Here is a 21,503-nt window from a genome sequence, read left to right as displayed (position 1 = left end):
AGAGAACATACAGTTCATAGATAGTTTGATAAAGCACCCAATATTCTTGCTTACTAAAAGTGGATTCTACTTAATTTAGTCAACCACACCGTCATGCAGGAAATACATTAGTTTAAGCCAAATCGAAAGTGCAAAACTGGATTTCAATATGAAATTGCACTAAGCACAAACATATCAAGACTCAGGGGTTTAGAAATTGGGAAAAAAAATCAAATCTGCATGTTAAATTGGGGGAGAAAATTGGAACATACGAGGGAGAGGATCGTTCCTCACATGCTTTTGACACCAAAAGTTCACATGGCACAGGGATGAAATTGATGCAAAATTAATTTATGGACAGCCACTCAAATTAAATTGGGGGAGGGGACAAGAACAAACCTGAGAGAGGGCAGAGGGGGCGATCGACACACAGCAGGGCAAGGGCAAGGGGGAAGGCTGCCGACGATGACACCGGGATGGATGGTTGGAGCGACCACCGATGACGTCACGACGGTGGTAGAAGGAGACCTGCGATTGGCGCCTATGCTCTGCTAGGGTTTGCGCCAAAAGAGGGAAGGTTATTGGCGCCGAAATGTATTGGTTAGGGTACTTTAATGAAACAACCCCCTCCCCCCACCCTGTTATTAGATGCGATTGGGACAAAAAGGGCAACCAATTTGGATCTATTGGAGGCGGACCATCAAAACACATCAAGAACTACAGCAGCTCACTCGAATAGCAGTGATCTGGAAAAGGGCTGGTATTTTACCGCAGGTAAGAGCTGTGTCCCTTGTAGTGGTAGAAAAGAATTTTTTTTTACTAAGTGATTCAGTTAAATTATTACTGAAGTTTGATAATAGTATAAAGGTTTCTATTAAAAGAAAAGGACAAATACCAATTAGATTGAAGGACGGTTCTTTAAATTATATTTCTGATATTTTTTTTACTCCTAAATTTGATTACAATTTACTAAGTATGCGATAATTATCTAAAAAGGGATATAAGATGATAATCTATGATGGATATTACACTGTGTTTGACAACAAAGAAAGGTTCTTTGACAAAGCAAAGATGATTTCAACAGAATGTTTCCAGTAAAAAATCAATATGTTAATCCCTCTTGCATGAGTTATGCGATACATGATAATAGCTGAATGTGGTATATGCGATTTGGCATTTTCATTTTTTAGGCCTGAATTATCTGTTAAGAAAAAGACTTGTTTTTTGTCTACCATAGATTCATATTCTTTAATGTATTTTTGAGATTTGTCAAATGAAAAAGAAGTATAGAGATTCATTCCGTACAGAAAAAGTCATGGAGAGCCAAAATTGTGCATTCAAATTTTTGTTCCGTTGAAGTTCCAGACACTGTTGGTAGCAGGTACTTTATCACTTTTATTGATGACTTTAATAGATATACATGGGTATATTTTCTGAAGTAAAAATCAAAAGCATGTGATGCTTTCAAGATTAAGCATTTGTCTAAAAAAAAGTGGGTGTAAATCAAAATTCTTAGAACAGACAAGGAACAAAATATCTTGCTTGTTTAGATTACTTTAAACAACATGGAATTCAACACCAACTAACAACTAGATATACTCCTCAACAAAATAGAGTTGTTGAAAGAAAGAACAAAATCATCATAGATATGGTTAGATGTATGCTCAAGTCAAAACAAATGCTTAAAATATTTTGGGCAAAAGCAGTCGCAACAACAGTTCATCTTTTAAACAACTGTCCAACAAAAGGTATTCATGATAAAACTCCTGAAGAAGCTTGGAGTGAAAAGCAACCTTCCATTTTCAGATCTTCAGTGTTGCTTATTATTAGGAATAAGCAGTATGACCATGATCCAATCTATCATGTGTCGAATAATTTGTTATTGTTATTATATTAAATGGTTAATATAATAAGGTCTTTGATTAAATTTAAAGATTTATCATTGTGATAGTGATCATAATGGTAAGAGTTAAATCTTTTATAATTTAATTCAAATTATTCTTGGGAACATTAATAATCTGCTCTTGGTCATAGAATTATTAATAAGGACATAGATCTCTCTGTGTGTGTAATTAAATTTAAAGATTTATCATTGTAATAGTGATCATAATAATAAGAGATAAATCTTTTATAATTTAATCCAAACTGTTCTTAGGGACATTAATAATCCGGTCTTGGTCATAGGATTATTAAAAAAGAAAGTATAGGTGAACAACGCATATAGTAAACAATGCGAACAATGAATTAAAAAAGGAATGTTAAGTTAATTTTAAATTTCAGTAGATTCTTAATTAATTAATTATTATCAGTTTTTAAAATTTAAAAATTTAGGATTAGCACCCCTAAACACATTCACACTACGTACGATTACTCCCAATCCTACTGTAATAGAATTTTTGACGTCCACTGTGTAGCCTATACAATGCCCCTCTGGTCCACATCCACAATTTGCCGTCATCGCCGGAGGCAGCTTTGTGGCGAGGTGCCTTTCCTTCCAAGAGCATTGTTGTCTTCCGCACCCCGTGCAGTCACACCTGTAGTTGTTTCATGATCCTATGCTCTCGCCTTCATTGCGGTTTTCGACCCCAGGACCACCCCGAATGTTTATTTTTCATGCAGATGGGGATGATTATTTTTCATGCGAGATGGGTTGCTTACCATTACTAGGGGTGTTGGGGACGGCTTAGGGTTGACGATGCGATGAATCCGATTCTGTGGAGCCAACGACGGCGCGAGATGGTTCCTTCCAGGGGCCAATGATGGCGGCGCCGTCGACGGTGGGGATGCAGGAGGTGGCGCTGTGGATGGTAAGGGCCAAGGTTGTCAAACTCGCGAGTCTAGGTAAACTCGTGGAGCTGACCTAGACTAAACTCGTAGACTCGACTCGTAGACTCGTACGAGTTTACCTGTTATACATTTTTTATAAAAAAATATATATATCATGTATAATATATATATTTACTCAGATATAGACATTCAAACCTAACAATTTCAACATCAAAACACATAATAAATTAACATAATACTACAATTACAAGTTACAACAAGTACTTTGGTTCACACATTTAAATCCTTCACAAGTATCTATCTAGTTCAACATAAAACACACAATTACACAATCAAAGGTTCATAAGACAACCAAAACACAAAAGAAAACAACAAAGCAACAATTAAATTTCTAAATTCTAATAAACTCTAAAACTCAAATCCTCCAATATCTTCATCTTCCATGGCATCAACATCATCATCTTCATCATCTTCATCAGAAACATCATTTCTTTCAGGCTCAGGTTCAACACGGCCAACAAAATCAGTATCATCATTCACATGTTCATCTTCTTCCTCTATTAAATTTTGTTGTGGATCCCCAATAAACTCATTCTCACCTCCCTCACCCATGTTGAATTCATTACTATTCATACCTGAAATAGCAAATTCATTACTATTTGGATCATCATTAGTATTGTCACTCGTTGGCAAGTGAGAATGCTCAACACTTTCAGCAATATTTTCATTAACATCCTCAGTTATCCACTCATCATCAGAATGCACTGCATCAAATTCAAGTTCTGGATTTTTTCTAATTTGCTTGCCCTTTAACTTCAAATTATACATCACATACACTAAATCATTCATTTTCTTTTGATGCAACCGATTTCTTCTCTTTGTATGAACCTACAAACATATAGTGCCAATAGTTAATAAATATACAAAAATTAAAATTAAAATAAATAATGAATAGTTCTAAGGAAGTAAGGATTAAGGAATCACCATTTCAAATGCACTCCAATTACGCTCACAACCAGATGAACTACAAGTTAAGCTTAGAACTCGGATAGCAAACTTCTTTAGTTCTGGACAGCTATCTCCATAGAAGTCCCACCACTCAGCAGGTAGCATGGTCTTCCTACTACTCTTTGCAGTTTTATTACCAAAGAGGCCTCTAGCATAATGAAAGTCAGGAAGCTGTAGACCAACCTTTTTCCTTTCTTCCTGGTTAGGAACCAGTTTTTTCAAACAACTATATAGACCAATCTTAATGTCAGCATCATCAACCATGAAATTTGATTCATAGTGATAATGAGGATTAAGATAATATGCAGCTGCATGCAATGGTCTATGCAATTGACTTTCCCACCTTCCATCAATAATTTCCCATATAGGTTTATAACTAAAAATAACAATGCAAATGAATAAAAATAAGAAAATTAAATAAATAACTGAATATAACAAGAAAACATGGTAACATGATACATTGATAATCAAATATTAAAGCTTTCAATTAGTCAAGACTCAAGATTACCTCTTTTTAACACAACCGAAGTTAGTCTTGATTGTTTCTTTGGCGTTTCTCATGCCTTCAAAGATGAAACCCATGGCTGGTTTTTCATCTGAATCAACCAAGCGAAGGATTGTAATGAGAGGAGTAGCAGCCTTGAGGCATACAATATTCTTCCATAGCCTACTATCCAAGGCCATGTTTTGGACTCTTATTCCTTCAGGCGTTGATGCAACCTTAGTTGTCTTCCAATAAGCAGAAGTAAACATAGTCATCAACGGTCCTTTATTATCATGAAGACAAGTGAGAGTCAAATAGGCAGTGGCGAATCTTGTGGCACTTGGCCGAACCAAGTCCTTTCCCTTTGTAAAATTCCTCAACATGCTAATGAGCATACTCCGGGAGTAGATAAAAGTGGTGATTTTTCTTCCCTTTTTTATGGTTGTTTCATGCACCTTTAGCTTCTTTTCAAAATTCTTCAATATCAAATCTATGCAGTGTGCAGCACATGGTGTCCAGTACAAACTTTTTCTAGTCTCCATCATTCTTTCTCCAGCAGCCTTATAATTAGCAGCATTATCTATAACAATTTGGACTACATTCTCTTCACCAACAAATTCTACGGCATCTTCTAGCATTTTGACAACTTTATCCGTTGTTTTTGAGATGTCAGAAGTGTCCAATGAATAAAGGAAAACTGTTCCTTTAGGGCTATTCACCAAGAAATTACAAATACTACGCCTTTTTTTATCAGTCCATCCATCCGACATGATTGAACAACCAGTTCTCTTCCACTCTGCCTTAAATTCGGTAAGCATTTCATCAACATTGTTCACTGCTTTTTTAATTGGGTTTCTCTTAACTCATGGTAAGAAGGGAGTTTGTAGCCAATTCCATATCTCCCAACCATCTCACAAAATTTTAAAAACTCAGGATTCTTAATAACATTGAAAGGAATAGCACTTGTATAGAAAAATATGGCACATTGTTGATCACATTGTTCTTTTAGGTCCTTCTTCATCATTTGATTTATTGTGATTGAACTTGAGCCCCTTTTCCTTTTGTGACAAAGTTGCAAATATCTTTCCCCTTTTGTTGAGAATTGTCCTTCTCCTTTTCTGTTTGTTCAGGATAATCCTCATCATCACCGAATCTTCTCTTCTTCAATGATGCTTCTTTAGCCTCCACACAGACTTTCAACATCACAGCCTTAACTTCTTCAGATACTGAAGCACAAGGCTCTGAATCCTCTTTAGTACCGGCAAGATGATGCTTGAATCTATAAATCCCTTCGCTTATAGTCTTTGAGCAATAATTACACTTCACTTTTTTACCATTTCCTTGAACATCAATCCCATGTTTCCATCCTATATCACTTCTATTTCCAGTTGCATTTTTTCTCCTAGAAACAGCAGGTGTAGGTCTAGGATTACTAGGAAGCAAAGACCCTGTCCCTGAACCAACATTCTCATACATTTTGTATTTTTATCCCTAAAAATCAACAACCCAAATAACAAATTCAGATTCAGATTATCCACTAACTAAATTCATAACTAACACTAGTTTCAACTACACTTACAACAATAATGTTCAAAGGTTGAAAACTTTTCAGCATCAGAAGACTTAATCATCACTCCAATACTCACCTTATCACACAACAGATACATTTTCATTTAAACAAGCGCTGATTAAGAGAATAAGGAGGAGAGCACATTGCAAATTACAATTAAAAACTTAGCCAAATTCTAAGATTGTTGATATGTGAATTACACTAACTAAACTAAGTAACTAACACAGTAACACTAAGAATTCAGACTTCAGAGTTTCATTCAGATATTTCAGAGTTTCAATTCAGACTTCAGAGTTTCAATTCAAATATTTTAGAGTTTCAATTCAGACTTCAGAGTTTCAATTCAGACTTCAGAGTTTCAATAAACTAAACATAACTACATAAGTACATAACAGAAGCAGAAAACAAAAGAAAAAATATATAATGATAGCATTTGAATATATATGATGTTTTCTCTTCTGAATCTAATCATAAGCACTATCCACACATTTTAACCATGAAGCATGAAGCATGAAGCATGAAGCACAGAAGCAGGCAAGCAGCATCAGTTTACTAACTTATTGACGCAACAGCAGTTTAATTTTTTTTTTTCAACATATCAAACGCAGATCAGGGCCTTAATAAATTTGCATAATTGAATAATTAATACCAAAATTGTTAGCATTTGAATTAGTTTAACAAAATTACCTTGGAGATCGGCAAAATTGAAGCAGATTGGCAGTGAAGCAGTGAAGCAGAACATGGATGGGAGGGGAGGGGAGGCAAACGCAGTGAAGCAGAACACGGAGGAGTGCGACGGCCGACAAGGGTAGAACAGGAGCGGTGAACCTTCACTGCGTCGTGGTGGGCTCTGGCGCTCTGCGACTCTGTGGTGGTGGGCTCCGGCGCTCTGCGACTCTGCTTGGTGGTGAGCTCTGGCGCTGTGCGACTCTGCATGGTGGTGAGCTCTATGAGACTGTGACTCTGCGAGGCCTCTACGACTCTGCGTGGGGTGAGCGGTGGGGGATGAGGGATGAGGCGAGGGGAAGCGACAAGGCGAGGTGGGTGGCGTCCGGCCTTTGCGTGGTGGCACAGACAACGGCGCCGGTAGATGGTGGCGATTAGAAGAAGAGAATGAGGAGTGAGGCTGGCCGTGAGGGCTTGGTGGAGTCACTGGAGTGTGAGGGAGTAAGGATTTCGAATTAGGGTTACACTTACCGAGTTTGGGTTAGCTGTAGGTTTTTTTTTCTGGGCCAAAATGACGCCATTTTGGCGAAAATGGGCAACGAATTTAAACTCGCTAGCAAACTCGCGAGTTTGAGCGACTTTATCCGAGTCTAGCCGAGTCAACCCGAGTCTACCCAGAAACGAGTTTGTTTCCGAGTCAACTCGATTCCACTACCTAAACTCGTAAACTCGTATGAGTTTACGAGATAACTCGCGAGTTTGACAACCATAAACCCTAAGTTTAGGGTTTAGGGGTTTAGGGTTTACGAGTTAACTCGATTCCACTTTGGTGCACTCTTGTAGCTGTCATCGTTGGGTCTCTGACCCCACACTGGTTGAGTAGTACCTTGCTACCATCCTTTTTCACACAACAATGCTGCAGTATCTCAACCAGGTTCGAGATAGCATCACGTGCAAGGGAAAAATCTTCAATCTCTTCACAACCAAGTGTCACAACATAGCTCAATGCAGAGTATAGTGCACTGTATTGAAATAGTCTGGCCTTTTCCCTCGAATCATTCCCCAAGTCAACAATGTACTGTCCTTTGCAATCTTACACCATCACCTAAGGATAATAGTTTTTTGGGATTTTCTCCAAACCATCATACTTCATCACACAAAATATATGTGAACACAATATGCCATCACTATCCCACATCTTACACTCGCACTCAATCTTTCGGTCATTCACATCATATAAAACGTTGAATACCTTCTTTGGGTTACCCATTTTACAAAACCTTACACGATGGTCGTGTTGATGCTCACCCTTCCCTGAAACAATAGCGTCGCAACACCTTTGATTTGCTTCTTAACGTCCCTGGAAACAACTCTTGTATATAGCTTCGATGCAGACAACTCTATTGCATCTAATACGATAGTTAACACTAGCGTGTAATAAGTATAGTAAAATTGTGTAGTAACCTCGTTGTTCCGATAGTCTTTTACGACCCTATCCAAGTTGTGAACTAGTTCAAGAATGCTATTCGTTGACTTTAGAAATGCTTTAATGAAAGAATTGATTCTTTCACATCTTGACATTGTCCTATATCCGGCACAAAAAGTCTCCCTTAAATAGATTATTGCCCAACTCTTTTTAATGTCATACGTCAATTGCACCCACGTATTTTTGACCACACTGAGAAACTTGACGGATGTCTTCAAATATCTCTTGAACTTGTCAACATCAAAGTTTGCATAGATAGCCTTCTTGAATACTTGCTGAAATTCAATTTCCTTTACCTGTTGGATATAAGTTTTCTCCAGATGCCATGCACATAGTCGGTGCTTGGCAGAAGGCATCATCTCCGCAATGCCAGCGTGCATTGCCTTATCACCATCCGTGACAATGAGGTTCAATTTTTTTTGTCCAATAACATCCAAAAGGTTCAGAAGAATCCACCTATAAGTACGGACCTCCACGTCCTGCAGCCAGACAAATCCAAAAATGTAAGTTTGCTTACGATGATTCGTCTTGGAGAACACCACCAGAGATTTCTTGTACTTGTTCCCATGATATGTCGCATCAAATGCAAGGACATCACCAAACAACTCATAATGAAATTTCATGATACCGTCCACCCAGAATAAGTTACTCAACTGATTATTTATAGTGTTTGCTGTGTTGCCGTCCAAGATTCGTGCTCATCGTTGACGGTGAATATAGTTGTACAAATCCCTTTTGGTAAACCGAAGCATGTCGTAATATCTTTTATATTTATTTAAATTTTTATTTTTATAAATTTAAGAAATAAACAAAAATAATTTTATTAATCATAAAATAATTTTTCTATTTATAATTATATAATATTTATTAATATTAATTTTTTTAACACATACTTAAAAAATGTAATAGTTACCAACTAACTAACGAATTATTAAAACAAAAAGTAATAATTGATTTAGTATAAAAATAAAAATGCAAAGAAAATATAAAATTATGTATAATTATTTAATTATGACTAGATCAAATGATTTAATCAGTTACTTAATGATTAAATTAGTGACCCATTAATTTTTAATATTCTAATTGTATGGATTACCGATTTGATTTGATTTTGATAATTATAATGATAAAAAAAGAAATAAAAACAATAAAAATGAGAAATAATTCAATCATACTGTATATATACAAAAAATCAATAATACATTATGATTAACTTAATTAATTTTTAGTGTATTCGTAATAATTTGAATATTAATTAGCATATAATATCACTAAGGGTCCTTGCCAGTTGCCAAATGTTTGGAGCAGTATTAACTTCAAAATTCCGACCATTGGAGCATTGGGGGAGCAGCAGGAGGCTTCTTTGACGCTCAAGCTGAACGCTGGTGTACCGAGGACGCGCGGGTCTAGCAGTTCATCCAGTTTGCATTGAATCGGACGGTTTTCAACTAATTTGAGTGGACTGGTTTAAGTGCACGTCCGGCTTAATCTAAAATTGAACCGGACAGGCCGGTCCTATACTGATAACCAGAACATTGACCTCCTAACTTATTTCATCGTGGCTTGATCCCAAAGAAAAGCACTTTTTAAAACATCAAAAAACTCGCGAGCCGCAACATCTCGGTGTCTCCCTTCTCTTCGTTATTCTTGGTTGCTCAAAGTTAAAATGTCGATCTTCGAGTACAACGGGAGTGCCCTAGTGGCTATGGTTGGCAAGAACTGCTTTGCCATCGCCAGCGATCGGAGGCTCGGTGTCCAGCTTCAAACCATAGCCACCGATTTCCAAAGAATCTCAAAGATACACGACAAACTCTTCATCGGTCTCTCTGGCCTCGCCACCGATGCCCAAACTCTGTACGTGCCAATGCATTTCTCTCTTCTTTTTTTAATCAATTAATTTAAAGTTTTCATTTTGTTTTTGTTTTGGTTTGATCTTGTTTGCTTTGCTTGTAGGTACCAGCGTCTGGTTTTCAGGCACAAACTGTATCAGCTTAGGGAAGAGAGGGATATGAAGCCCGAGACCTTTGCTAGCTTGGTCTCTGCCCTTCTCTATGAGAAAAGGTAAATGCAATTTTAATTTTAGATCTGTTTTGAAGCAAGGTTTATTTAATGTTTTTTAGGGTTTTAACAAATTGGGGTTTTGAACAAAAATTTGCGTAACAGCTTGAGAAATTCCCCCAATTTTAGGACAGCAATTTGACCCTTTATGGTTAACCCTCGAAATAGAGGGAAGCTAATGGGAAGCCAGAAAATAGGAATTACACTGGCATAGTCTTTTTACTAATTTCACTGGTATTCATAACTAATGTCCACTCCACTATGGTGATGCTGCTTATTGCTACTTAATTGAATAAAAGTCACTTGGGGGCTGTTAATAAGTTATGAATGAGTCTAGTTAAAACCCATGGTAGAGAAAAACTCTAGGAAACCTTTTATAGTTAATGTCATATTGAGGAAGTCCTCATCCTTAGTTCTCTTCACTCTGTTACATTAAATATGATTGTCACCATTAAGCTATGAACTTTGTGAATAAGTGATGAATTTATCTTAAGCTCAGTGTGCTTTTTTTGAGTTCCAATTTATGTTTTCTCAGAATATTTGCAGCGGATCATTCTTGTATCTTTACAACCATAGCATTTTGGAGCTTTGCCACTATTTTCTAATCTGGATTAACAACTATGATGTTAATAAACACAGTAGCTTGAAATTCTTAATCAAACCATACATTGTTTTGCCTTTTCAGGTTTGGTCCATACTTTTGCCAGCCTGTAATTGCTGGCTTAGGAGATGAGGATAAACCATTCATTTGCACAATGGATTCAATTGGAGCAAAGTAAGTTAAATTGTTTCAAATTATCCATCATTTCTTGGCTTTGTAGGTCCATGCAATAATGTTTTTGCACAATTACTTGTTATTAGTACCTTTCAGAAGCCAAATACATTGTCTGAAGCCAAATTTCTTCTTTGGAAAATTTGATATCTTGTAATGTAATTGGATGGAAGCATAGGGTCATGATCACCTGCAAATGTGACTGTTTTAGAAATATTTTATTCTTGAAGGTTTCTAAAGCCTAATAATTATGAGTTTTGATCTAGATTGAAAACGTTAAAAAGCACATGCATCAAAGATTATATCTATGTGTTACAAAGTACTACCTCCATAGAGAAAACTTGCTTGCAATGTTGCCATTTGATCTATGTCTTGAACTCCCACGACTATTCTCAAGCTTCAACAGATTATGGTTTTATCTATTAGGGTCGAATTCAGAGACACATGGGGGAGTATAACTCTAAAAAATGTGCTGTCCATGCAATCGTTTGGTGTATTTAGTTGGAGTATAACTCTAATCTCTAATAGAGCCTTTTGGACAAGTAGGTCTTGTGGGATTGATTATAGATTATGTGTTGTGTCTACCAGCTGCAAGACACAATCTAATTAGAGGGATCTCCATATTTGATAGTAAACATTTCAGAGCCTTGCTGTTTTATATCTGTGTGTATAAGCTAGTTGGTTTTTGTGATTTTCACATTAATATATACATATACTATCTTCATATGAGAATTTTTCAAAATTTTTAGGATGGCTAGTGTCCCTGCTCCTCACCACTCTTCCTAAAATCTGTACCTGGTATCAAGTACCTTTGATAGCCAAGCATTAAATTTTGATTTGAATCTCTCCCCCTGCCTACCTCTCTAGTGCTCATCCTCCGTCTACTATTTCCTGTAATATGCAATATTCAAAGTTATTTTTTTCTTTTAAATTTTTGAGGTGATTTTTTGTTAGTCATGTCCGTTCTTCCTTCTAATTATGAAATAATATGACTGTTGTATGACTTTATTTTGAGCTATCTGTATGTGATTCTAAAAGCATTGCCATCTCTTATATGCAGGGAGCTTGCTAAGGATTTTGTTGTTGCTGGCACTGCCTCTGAATCTCTATATGGTGCTTGCGAGTCAATGTTTAAGCCTGACATGGTGTGTCCCCAAGTTTGACTTGTTTTTTCTTTTATGTGACCCTTTTCTTTGTCTCCTGTGGTTGTTTTGTGCACTATGTAGTCATGCCTATTTTTTTTTTTTTTGTGGGTAGTGCTTTAGTAGGAAATGTTTGTTTTCAACTTATTTATCCTGAACGTCACTTTTTAACTTAAAAAGAGAAATCATTTTCCAGATACTTGATAAATAAACTTCTTAACCAGGATTTGGAAAAAAACGTTTTCATCTTTCTTTTTTTCTTTCCTACTGGATAGATTCTTAAAATAGTAGCCTCTTAGAAAAATTAGTTTTCAACTTTTTCAATTATACAGAAGGTTGTAGTTGTAGCATCGCTTTTTCAGAAGCTGAAACAAATAAACTTTAAAATTCTATAAATGGAAATCACTGGAAAAGAAAACTCTAAATGGGTATATGCATAGTATAGTTCCTTGTAGTAGATTGAAAAATCAATCATGTGTCTTTTACATTATAGTGCATCATAGATCATAGTTATAGATTAAGCTTAAGTGTGAACATGTAGACGAAGGATGAAATCATCATAGATTGTAAAACTGAATACTGCCAAATTAGTTGATGACTTGAACTTGAAGCAGATGATGCGGAAGGTCATGCTAGGAGCAGTGTTTTATAATCAGATGTTTATATATGGTAGCACGTGTTCAAACTAAATGATAAATCCAAGACCAAAATTTTCAATATGTTATGTGATACAACCATTTTGCATTTATTCAATGAAGATATTTTGTCGTTCAATTTAAAAACACAATGCACAGCAAGTGAATTCACAATGGCATTTTCTTCATATGAGAAGTTTGTCTAAATAAATTATAAAATAGTGTTGCATCTGTAAGTCTGTAACTGTGTAACAACGTCAAACAAACGAGTTATCAAGTTACAAAAACATGACACCAATTTTGCAATAAGATGATATCCAGAAGTTTGATGGTGGAATACAAACAGAAAAATCCATTTAATAGTGGCACAATTTAGTTTCAGAAATCAGACTGTTGCACATTGTAAAACTTTTGATTTAGCTTCAGGTATTTCTTATATATTATTCTATATATTATTTTTTGAAGATAAGATCTTTTTTTCCCCTCTGTACCATCATACAGGAACCAGAAGAATTGTTTGAGACTATCTCTCAAGCTCTGCTGTCATCAGTAGATCGTGATTGTTTAAGTGGCTGGGGTGGACATGTCTATGTTGTGTGAGTTTGGAATTTTCATTTATAGTAACTTGGTCTTGAGATCTTTATATTAGTTGTCAATCTTGGTTCTAAGTAATTGCAAAACTTTCTATGATTCTTACCATTATACTAGCCATTATACATAGGGAAAGTAACTTTTATTTGGGTTGTGGGGGAGGGGGTTGTTTTAAATTGGCCCATTAACTTTCGTGCTTTTCAGTTTATCGTCATATTAAAAGGGGATGTCATTGGCTTTCATGACATGTCATATTGTGAAATGGTTTAGTGACAATTCACATACAGGATTAACAAATGTAATGGAGGATTAGAGTGGTCGACAAATGAGAAGGTTTTGCACTAAATTGCAAAAATAAAAATAAGGGATCAAATTAACAGAAAAGAAAGGCCCCAGGGGGAGGGGGATTGCATTTTCGCTACACAAAACACACCTACAAAAGCATATTCTTAGTTCGGTTTCATGAATCGTTGAGGAATTATATGATTAACGGTTCTGTTTTGTCCTTTCACTTTTGCAATTGTTGATGAAAGTGGTACGAATGGGCTGGCTTCTGATATGATATTGGGTCATGTGATTTATATAGCCGATGCCACTTAGTGGTATAAGGCTTAAATGTTTTTATGGGTGGGCATGGGAGAGAGAGTGTTATTCTCATATATATAGTTTTGGCATTATGATGGAGTGGGCATATGGCGAAAATGGCATGGCAAAAAAGTATCAACAATTCCGGGAGGAGTGGCCACTGCCTTGTAAAAGTGACTGTCCGAAACTAGTAAGGAACATAACATGAACATATATGATACAGAGAATTTTAAATTCTGATGTGTCCTACAAAATTTTATCCAAGGGGTAATTTGTAGGACGATACAACTATCACGCACACAAACGCATAGTTATATTTATTTTATTTTATTTACAATTTTAAAGAAAGGGTATATTTGTTATTTCAACTTAATTGTTTATTTCTCTTATACTTCTCTTGTAACTTATTTCCTGGCTTAAATATTTGTTACTACCTTGTTCTACACTTTTGTTTATTTTTTTTTTCTCTGGCTTGTAATCATGGTGGCTTATTGTTCATTTGATTTCACTCATGCAGTACACCAACTGAAGTAAAGGAAAGGATCTTGAAGGGAAGAATGGATTAACCAGTTACACTCCTCAGATCACATGTCAATTTAGTTTGGAACTGAATGGTAGTCTCCATTTACCATCCACAGTGGGTTTATGGATGCCATTATTACTGTCTTCTTTATTCGCCGTAAAACAAAAAAAAAAAAAAAATTTGAGTTCAATATTTAGATTATCAGATGGAGGAGGTTGGAGTTGGGATGCTTGTCAATTATTGTTATTGTTAATCCTCGAAATGTTTTTGCTTCCAAAGTACAAGAATGATACAGCTAACTTGTTGCCAACTTCGAATTTGCCAGATTTTTAATTAAAGTTTGGGGTTTAGTGATTTCTATGATTTTAAACCCTAAACATAATTATATCTAGGTAATTACTAATTTGTATGTGTTAAGTTGAGCAAATACGAAGCACCATTGGAAACATGGGGTTAATATTCAAATCCGTGGTTTTTGAAAGATTAAATTAGTCATTTTAGTTCCTAAAAGATAAATTATAAATTAAATCGGTTTTTTTATTAGTTAAATGATATGTTACGATAAGTACCACATACTAATGTCACGTTATAAAATAATTAGTTTATGTATCATGTTAATAATACCTGATATGTCGCATGTTATAAATTTATTTAGAGTTAAATTAGTCTTTACAAATAATATATACATAAATTATTTTTATTTCTAAAATTTTAAAAATTGATTAAATTAATTTTTATATAAATCTCTTTTTATCATAATATTATATTTTTAATATTCTTTAAACTTACTAATTTTAATATATTTTTATACCTTAATAAATAAAATTCTTTTTGTATAAAATTTAATTAAATTATTATTAAGTTATTTTTTAGTTGTGTTCCGAGGATTACTTGAAATTGGGTTGTCTTTAGACTTGTAAATGAGGCCCAAATTCTCAATGGGGTAGATTCCGACTTAGTCCCCACTTCGATACTTAAGTCAGTAAGAGTCTTAGTAGGTTTTTAGTGTATTAGACCTAGTTATACCTGAAGGTGTCAGTGTACTTATAGGGAGTAAGCCAATAACTACCGTTAGAGTAGTTCTACTTTTGGTGGTGGATAACCGTTCCTTGATCTTAGGGTGGTTATGATCCCTCTTCTAGAAGTGAGAGAGATATTAGGAAAAGTTATAACTCCTTCAGCGGGGAGTTAACTTCTGGTAGTGTTCTCGTTCAACCTCTCAAGAGGTTGATTACACAGTAGATGTATTTTGGATTTTCATATGCTTTTGGGCCTGGCTTACGTTTTTGGGCCAGGTATGAACAATGTCCCTACTTGAATCCGATCTCTTTTCCGGAGTCGGAATCAAGTATGTGTGAAGTCGGAACCTCTTAGGTCAGTATTTTCGATCACATCGAAAAATCGGCGTGATTGTGGAATGGTGAATCGTCGCCTCCGTTGGTTTTTCTTCTTTGCCACGTGGGCTGCGGTTGCATCTGTAACTGCGCACGTCTTTAATGAGTGGGAATGTTTTTATGTTTCTGCCCCTTGGGTCTTTTAAAAAACGCTTTTTTCTCCCTTCCTCTCTCTTCTTTTTGTTTCTTCTTCTGCAAATTAGGTGCACTTGTCCTTTCTCAAGTTTTTCTGCTCACTTTCATACGCTGGAACCTTCTTCTTCTTCCCTTACGTTCTTCCACATATAATATTTGGTGCTTTGTTCTTCCTGTGAAGAATTTGGAGGGTGCACGAATTGTTTTGAAGGGTTTCTTTGCTGCTTTCGTGACGCTGTTATCTTCCTTTTTAAAAGAAGAGGTTAGCTTTCTTTTTCGTTAACGTAGTGTTGCTTGTGTAAAGTTTCTTTGTTGCCTTTGAAGTGTTTGTGTTTAAACGCAATAGGTCTCTGTTTGTGGGTGAAACCTTTTAACTTCTTTGATGATTGGTTTTTTGCTGCTGTGATTCTGCCATGAATGTAGATGCTTTTAGGTAGCACTTGTGATTACTACACCTTTGTTCATTTTCTAATGATGTTTGCTCGTATTTGTCGGATGCTGTGATCTGGAAAGGAGTTTCTTTTGTTTTTGATTAGTAGTGACACCTTCTTTTCATAATGTAGGTGCATCTTTTCTAAATGTCTCGCCCAACTATTTCAAAAATGTCTTCGAGGGTTCCTGAGGATCTGTTGAGATGGGTAGATTCTTCAGTTTGTTGTGCTGTTCCGATGGTAGATAGTGTTTTTGTAGATGAGTTTCAAAAGTACCATAGGTTTTGTAGTTCTAAGGATGATGAGGTGAAATACGAGTTAGTTGCCCCTGACCCTGAAGACCGGGTTTGTTTTGGCCAAGTTGTTAATTCGGAGTCGCAGTTTATCTTCATGCATGATTGCTTTTTCACCCGACTTGGGGTGACGTTTCCTTTTTCCGATTTTGAAACTGAGGTTTTATCTTGCTGTGAAGTCGCTCTTTCCTAACTGCACTCAAATTCTTGGGGTTTTATGAAGATATACCAGCTTGTGAGTCGTGAGCTTGATTTTCCGACTTCTTTAAAGATATTTTTCTTTTTATTTCATCTTACCAAACTCTTTAGTGCCACTTCAAATAAAAATAAGCAACAATGGGTTTCCTTCTGAGCCATCCAAGGTTGGAAAGTTTTTTCTATCTTTGATAAGTCATTCCATAATTTTAAAAACTTCTTCTTTAAAGTCCGTGTTGCTGAGGGTCATCACCCTTTCTTTTTGAATGAGAATAATGAGCCCCGTTCCCATTGTACTGGATGGAAGTGGCCCCTGTCGAAAAATATAACCTGACAGACTTGAATGAGGTCGAGGAAGTTGTAGTCGAGTTTTTCCGAGAGGTTTGGGGACGGGATCCAAACCTTGATACAAAAAGGTTCCTTCTCGGGACTCCGAGTTATGTTCGTACCGGGGTAGGTAGTTTATATTATTATAATTTTATAGATTCCTTTATCAATTTTTCCGACTTGTTTTTCGACGTCTAATATTATTTTTGTAGAAAAAATGAAAAGCGGTTCCAAGGCTTATCAAAAAGTTCAAGAGACCAAGAGGAATGCCCGTGCCTGAGCTGCCCAGCTACAGGAGAGCAGTAAGTCGGACACTTCATCTTTGACCAAGTCTGATTTGGGGACCTCTTCTCAGAGCAAGCCGGTAAACCCTTTTTCCCTCCCTTCCTCTTCCTCCTCCCGTTCTAGTTCTTACTCCCCCATTTCCTCCCTTTTCCGAGCCGAGCTCTAAAAAGAGGAAGACATCAGAATTCGGTGCCCTCAATATTAATGATGCCGAATTTGATGGGGTGAAGTTTTGTGAGAAGCACATCATTCCTCATAACTTTATCGTTATGGATGATGTTTCTATCAAAAATCACCTCAAAGTCTTAATCCGGGGGGGGGGGGATCCGGACTGCTGGAGTATGCTCTACCCTACTGAAAGAGTTGGAGAGGACTCCTCTAAATGCTACTCAGCATTCTTTGGAGGCCCTTCAAGCCGAGGTGGCCACTCTTCGGGAGGCCGAGAAGGGGTTAGAAGAGGAAAAAATAAGTCTGGAGGCTGAGATCTTCAAAGCTCGTGATCAGGAGAGGGAATATGCAGCTTCTTGTGCTCTGCCCGAGGGTTTGTTAAAAAAGGCCGAGGAGAACTATGTTAGGGCTTTTAGGGAGAACTTGGATTTGAAGAGGCAAATGAATCGTCTTAGGGAGGAGGTGATGCCGAGTTCTTCCTCTCAGCCAGAAGCAGCTCCAATTGAGGAAATCCTCCGACCTCCTGCACCGAACCTGATTCCTCTCCAGCTCCTGATCAGAATCCTTTAATTGGCCCTGTTTGATATTTTAGTTGCGGCCTGGCTTGTAGGTCTTTGTTATGAACACTTTTATCTTGTGTTTTTTTATATGCCTTGACTTTGGTCCCTTTTGAAGGACCTTTAACAACTTTTGTTTTGCTGTGGTTAGTCCTTTTTTAATTAGGGCTTTAATAACTTTTCTTAACTATGAGTAGTTGTAATGATTTTGAAAGGGTTTCTATGTTTCTGAGTTTCCCTTTTGTCTTCGGATAACTTGTCTGCTATTTGAGCTATTTGTGAGGCTTTTATGAAATCCTTTTATGAGTACCTTTTACCTCAGGCTTTTAAAGAAAAGTTTCTGTTTTTCATTACTTTGGTGCGAACGACCAATTAGTTTTGTTATTGAATCATTTTCGTAACTTAGGTTATTTTTGCGATACATTTTATTCTGCTCGTCCGCTTTCCAACTTATAAGTCGTTTGGTTCCGAGCTTTTTCATAATCGTCATTTACAATCTCTTTACACCGACTTGTACCTCGTCGCTTTATCTTGTCCACCATGTAGGTCGGACAACAGATTTTCGTGCTTTTTTTGAGCTTAAGTCAGTGCATATTGTAAAAAATGGTAATGGAATAAATGGAAAGAGACATTGTTATTGATGAAATGTAACTTACAAAAATTCTTTGCTACTAAGGGAATGATTTTCTTGCCCCTAGTCCTCGCTCTGATGCCTCATTAAAACCCTTCAGGAAAACCCTTCTCGGGGAAAAAAATTTGAAGTCGGGAAAAAGAGTACATCAGGGAGCGAGGTGCACTACTAGCTATAATATCTCTTCAAGTTACATGCGTGCCATGACCTTGGGAGCTCGGCTCCATTCAAGTCGGACACTTTGTAATAGCCTTTTCCCAAGACTTCAGATATCTTGTAAGGTCCTTTCTAGTTGGCAGCCCGCTTCCCTTCGCCCGACTTGTTTAACCCGATATCATTTCTTATCAGGACCAGCTCGCTTGTGGCAAAGTTCCTTCGTACGGCCTTTTTGTTATATCTGGCCGACATCCTTTGCTTCAGCGCTGATTCTCTTGTCTGGGCTTGTTCTCGGACTTCTGGGAGGAGTTTGAGTTCTTCTCTACGGGCTTGAATATTTTTGACGTCATCATAAAATCTTACCCTTGGACTTTGTTCATTGACCTCTACTGGGATCATGACTTCTATTTCGTATGCAAGTTAGAAGGGTGTTTCTCCAGTTGTGGAATGAGGTGTTGTTCGGTAAGCCCATAGTACTTACGGGAGCTCTTCTGACCAAGCCCCCTTTGCATCCTGCAGTCTTTTCTTTAATCCAGTTAATATAAATTTATTGGCTGCTTCATCTTGTCCGTTGGCTTGGGGATGTTCTACCGATATGAACTAGTGCTTGATCTTTATGCTTGCTACTAAATTTTTGAGAGTAGAGTAGGTGAATTGTGTACCATTTTCTATGGTGATGGAGTGAGGAACTCCGAACCGAGTAATGAAATTCTTGTATAGGAATTTTCGACTTCTTTGAGCTGTGATAGTAGCTAGTGGCTCTACTTCTATCTACTTAGTGAAATAATCCACTCCCACAATTATGTATTTAACATGTCCTGGCGCTTGACAAAAAGGTCCGAGTAGGTCCAATCCCCATTTCGCAAAAGGCCATGGAGAGGTTACACTGATGAGCTCCTCGGGTAGGGCGATGTGGAAGTTGGCATGCATCTGACAAGGCGGTCACTTTTTGACAAAGTCGGTAGCGTCCTTTTGTAAAGTCAGCCAGAGGAATCCAGCTCGGATCTCATTTCTAGCCAAAGATCGTGCCCCAAGATGGTTCCCATAGATGTCATTGTGTACTTCCTCCAAGGCTTCTTCAGTTCTACTAGTCAGAACACATTTCAGTAAAAGTGCGAATACCCCCCTTCTGTAAAGGACATTTTGTACCAAGGTGTAATTATGGGATTTCCTCCGAATTCTTTTGGCTTCCTTACACTTCTTGGGAAGGATGTCGAATTTTAGGCATTCAACACGGGGGATCATCCACCTGAGGTTTGAGCCGGAGACAGATAGTATGTCCGACTTACTATCTGACTTGATTACAGAAGGCTCTTTGAGGGCTTCTTGTATCAAACTTCTATTATTTTCCCTTAGTTTGGTACTTGCCAATTTAGAAAGGGAATCTGCTCGGCTATTAAGTTCCCGAGTTATATGTCGGACCTTGGTATCACTGAATTGTTGAAGATGTTCAAGCGTTTTCTCTAAGTATCTCTTCATATTAGGATCCTTTGCTTGGCACTCCATTGATTTGTGAGGTTACTACCTGAGAATCACTGAAGATTATTATTTTAGTCGCCCCAACTTCTTTGGCGAGTTTTAGTCCTGCAATCAGGGCTTCGTACCCTGCCTGGTTGTTGGAAGCAGGGAACTCAAATTTTAAGGAAACTTCTATTTGAGTTCCTTCTTCATTGACCAGTATTATACCCGCTCCACTTCTGACTTTATTAGATGACCCATCTACATAGAGTTACCAGGTCGTGGAGGTTTCAATCTGATCGCCCGTATATTCTGCGACAAAGTAGGTGATGCATTGAGCTTTGATGGCTGTCCGAGTTTCGTATCTCAGGTCAAACTCGGATAGTTCTATAGCCCATTGCACCATCCGACCTGCTATGTCTATCTTCTAGAGTATCTGCTTCATAGGTTGGTTTGTCCGGACTCTTATGGTGTGTGCTTGGAAGTAAGGTCAGAGTCTCCTAGATGCCATGATTAAGGCATATGCAAATTTTTCTATTTTTTGGTACCTTAACTTTGGCCCTTGTAGGGCTTTCCTAGTGAAATAAATGGAGTGCTGTCCGACCTTATCTTCTCGTATCAGTGCTGACGCTACTGCCTTTTTAGCGACGGCCAGATACAACACCAACTCATCTCCCGTTTGTGGCCGGGTAAAGATGGGTGGTTCGCTTAAGAATTTCTTGAATTCTCGAAAGGCCCCTTCGCATTCAGAGGTCCACTCAAATTGGCATCCTTTACTAAGTAGTGAGAAAAGTGGTAAGGATCTCAAGGCCGATCCCGCCAAAAATCTGGACAAGGCTGCAAGTCGGCCATTCAGCTATTGGACTTCTTTTAAACAAGTCGAACTCCTCATCTCTAAGATTTCTCTACACTTGTCGGGGTTAGCCTCAATCCCCCTTTGTGTAAGCATAAAACCCAAGAATTTTTTTGCTTCTACTGCAAAGGTGCATTTGGTGGGATTTAGTCTCATCTCATGTCTTCTTATGGTGCCGAAAACTTGTGAAAGGTCGGATAGAAAGCTGGCCTCATCCTTGATTTTTAATAACATGTTGTCCACATATACCTCCATTAGGTTTCCAAGGTGAGGTGCAAATATTTTGTTCATCAACCTTTGATATGTGGCCCCTGCGTTCTTTAATCCGAAAGGC

General features: G+C 37.3%; 3 protein-coding genes across 3 annotated transcripts; 1 reads left to right on the top strand and 2 right to left on the bottom strand.

The window, feature by feature from the left end:
- Nucleotides 1–7,775: 7,775 nt before the first annotated feature.
- On the bottom strand, nt 7,776–8,603 carry LOC140179338 (protein FAR1-RELATED SEQUENCE 5-like). The gene has a single exon (XM_072218095.1). The coding sequence runs from the start codon at nt 8,601–8,603 to the stop codon at nt 7,776–7,778; it is 828 nt and encodes a 275-aa protein (XP_072074196.1).
- An 856-nt stretch (nt 8,604–9,459) lies between these two features.
- On the top strand, nt 9,460–14,640 carry LOC112750788 (proteasome subunit beta type-3-A). Its single transcript, XM_025799639.3, has 6 exons — nt 9,460–9,834; nt 9,934–10,041; nt 10,724–10,813; nt 11,871–11,955; nt 13,089–13,183; nt 14,281–14,640. The coding sequence occupies exons 1-6, from the start codon at nt 9,647–9,649 to the stop codon at nt 14,327–14,329; spliced, it is 615 nt and encodes a 204-aa protein (XP_025655424.1). The 5' UTR covers nt 9,460–9,646; the 3' UTR covers nt 14,330–14,640.
- A 5,160-nt stretch (nt 14,641–19,800) lies between these two features.
- LOC140179337 (uncharacterized) lies at nt 19,801–20,364 on the bottom strand. Its single transcript, XM_072218094.1, has one exon. It carries the CDS (start codon nt 20,362–20,364, stop codon nt 19,801–19,803), a length of 564 nt encoding a protein of 187 aa, XP_072074195.1.
- Nucleotides 20,365–21,503: the final 1,139 nt, after the last annotated feature.

The sequence above is a fragment of the Arachis hypogaea genome, chromosome 15 (assembly GCF_003086295.3).
Source record: "Arachis hypogaea cultivar Tifrunner chromosome 15, arahy.Tifrunner.gnm2.J5K5, whole genome shotgun sequence".
NCBI classification, from domain to species: domain Eukaryota; kingdom Viridiplantae; phylum Streptophyta; class Magnoliopsida; order Fabales; family Fabaceae; genus Arachis; species Arachis hypogaea.
Note: the sequence above shows the minus strand (reverse complement) of the source record. Positions and strands in the feature narration are given on the sequence as shown.

What these genes read in the sequence shown, in the direction of transcription:
- LOC140179337 (XM_072218094.1), bottom strand. Translation starts at nt 20,364, where the DNA reads ATGGAGTGCCAAGCAAAGGATCCTAATATGAAGAGATACTTAGAGAAA.
- LOC140179338 (XM_072218095.1), bottom strand. Translation starts at nt 8,603, where the DNA reads ATGAAATTTCATTATGAGTTGTTTGGTGATGTCCTTGCATTTGATGCG.
- LOC112750788 (XM_025799639.3), top strand. Translation starts at nt 9,647, where the DNA reads ATGTCGATCTTCGAGTACAACGGGAGTGCCCTAGTGGCTATGGTTGGC. An exon ending in GCCCTTCTCTATGAGAAAAG is followed by an intron (nt 10,042 to 10,723) that starts GTAAATGCAATT and finishes TTGCCTTTTCAG; the next exon opens with GTTTGGTCCATACTTTTGCC. An exon ending in CAATGTTTAAGCCTGACATG is followed by an intron (nt 11,956 to 13,088) that starts GTGTGTCCCCAA and finishes ACCATCATACAG; the next exon opens with GAACCAGAAGAATTGTTTGA.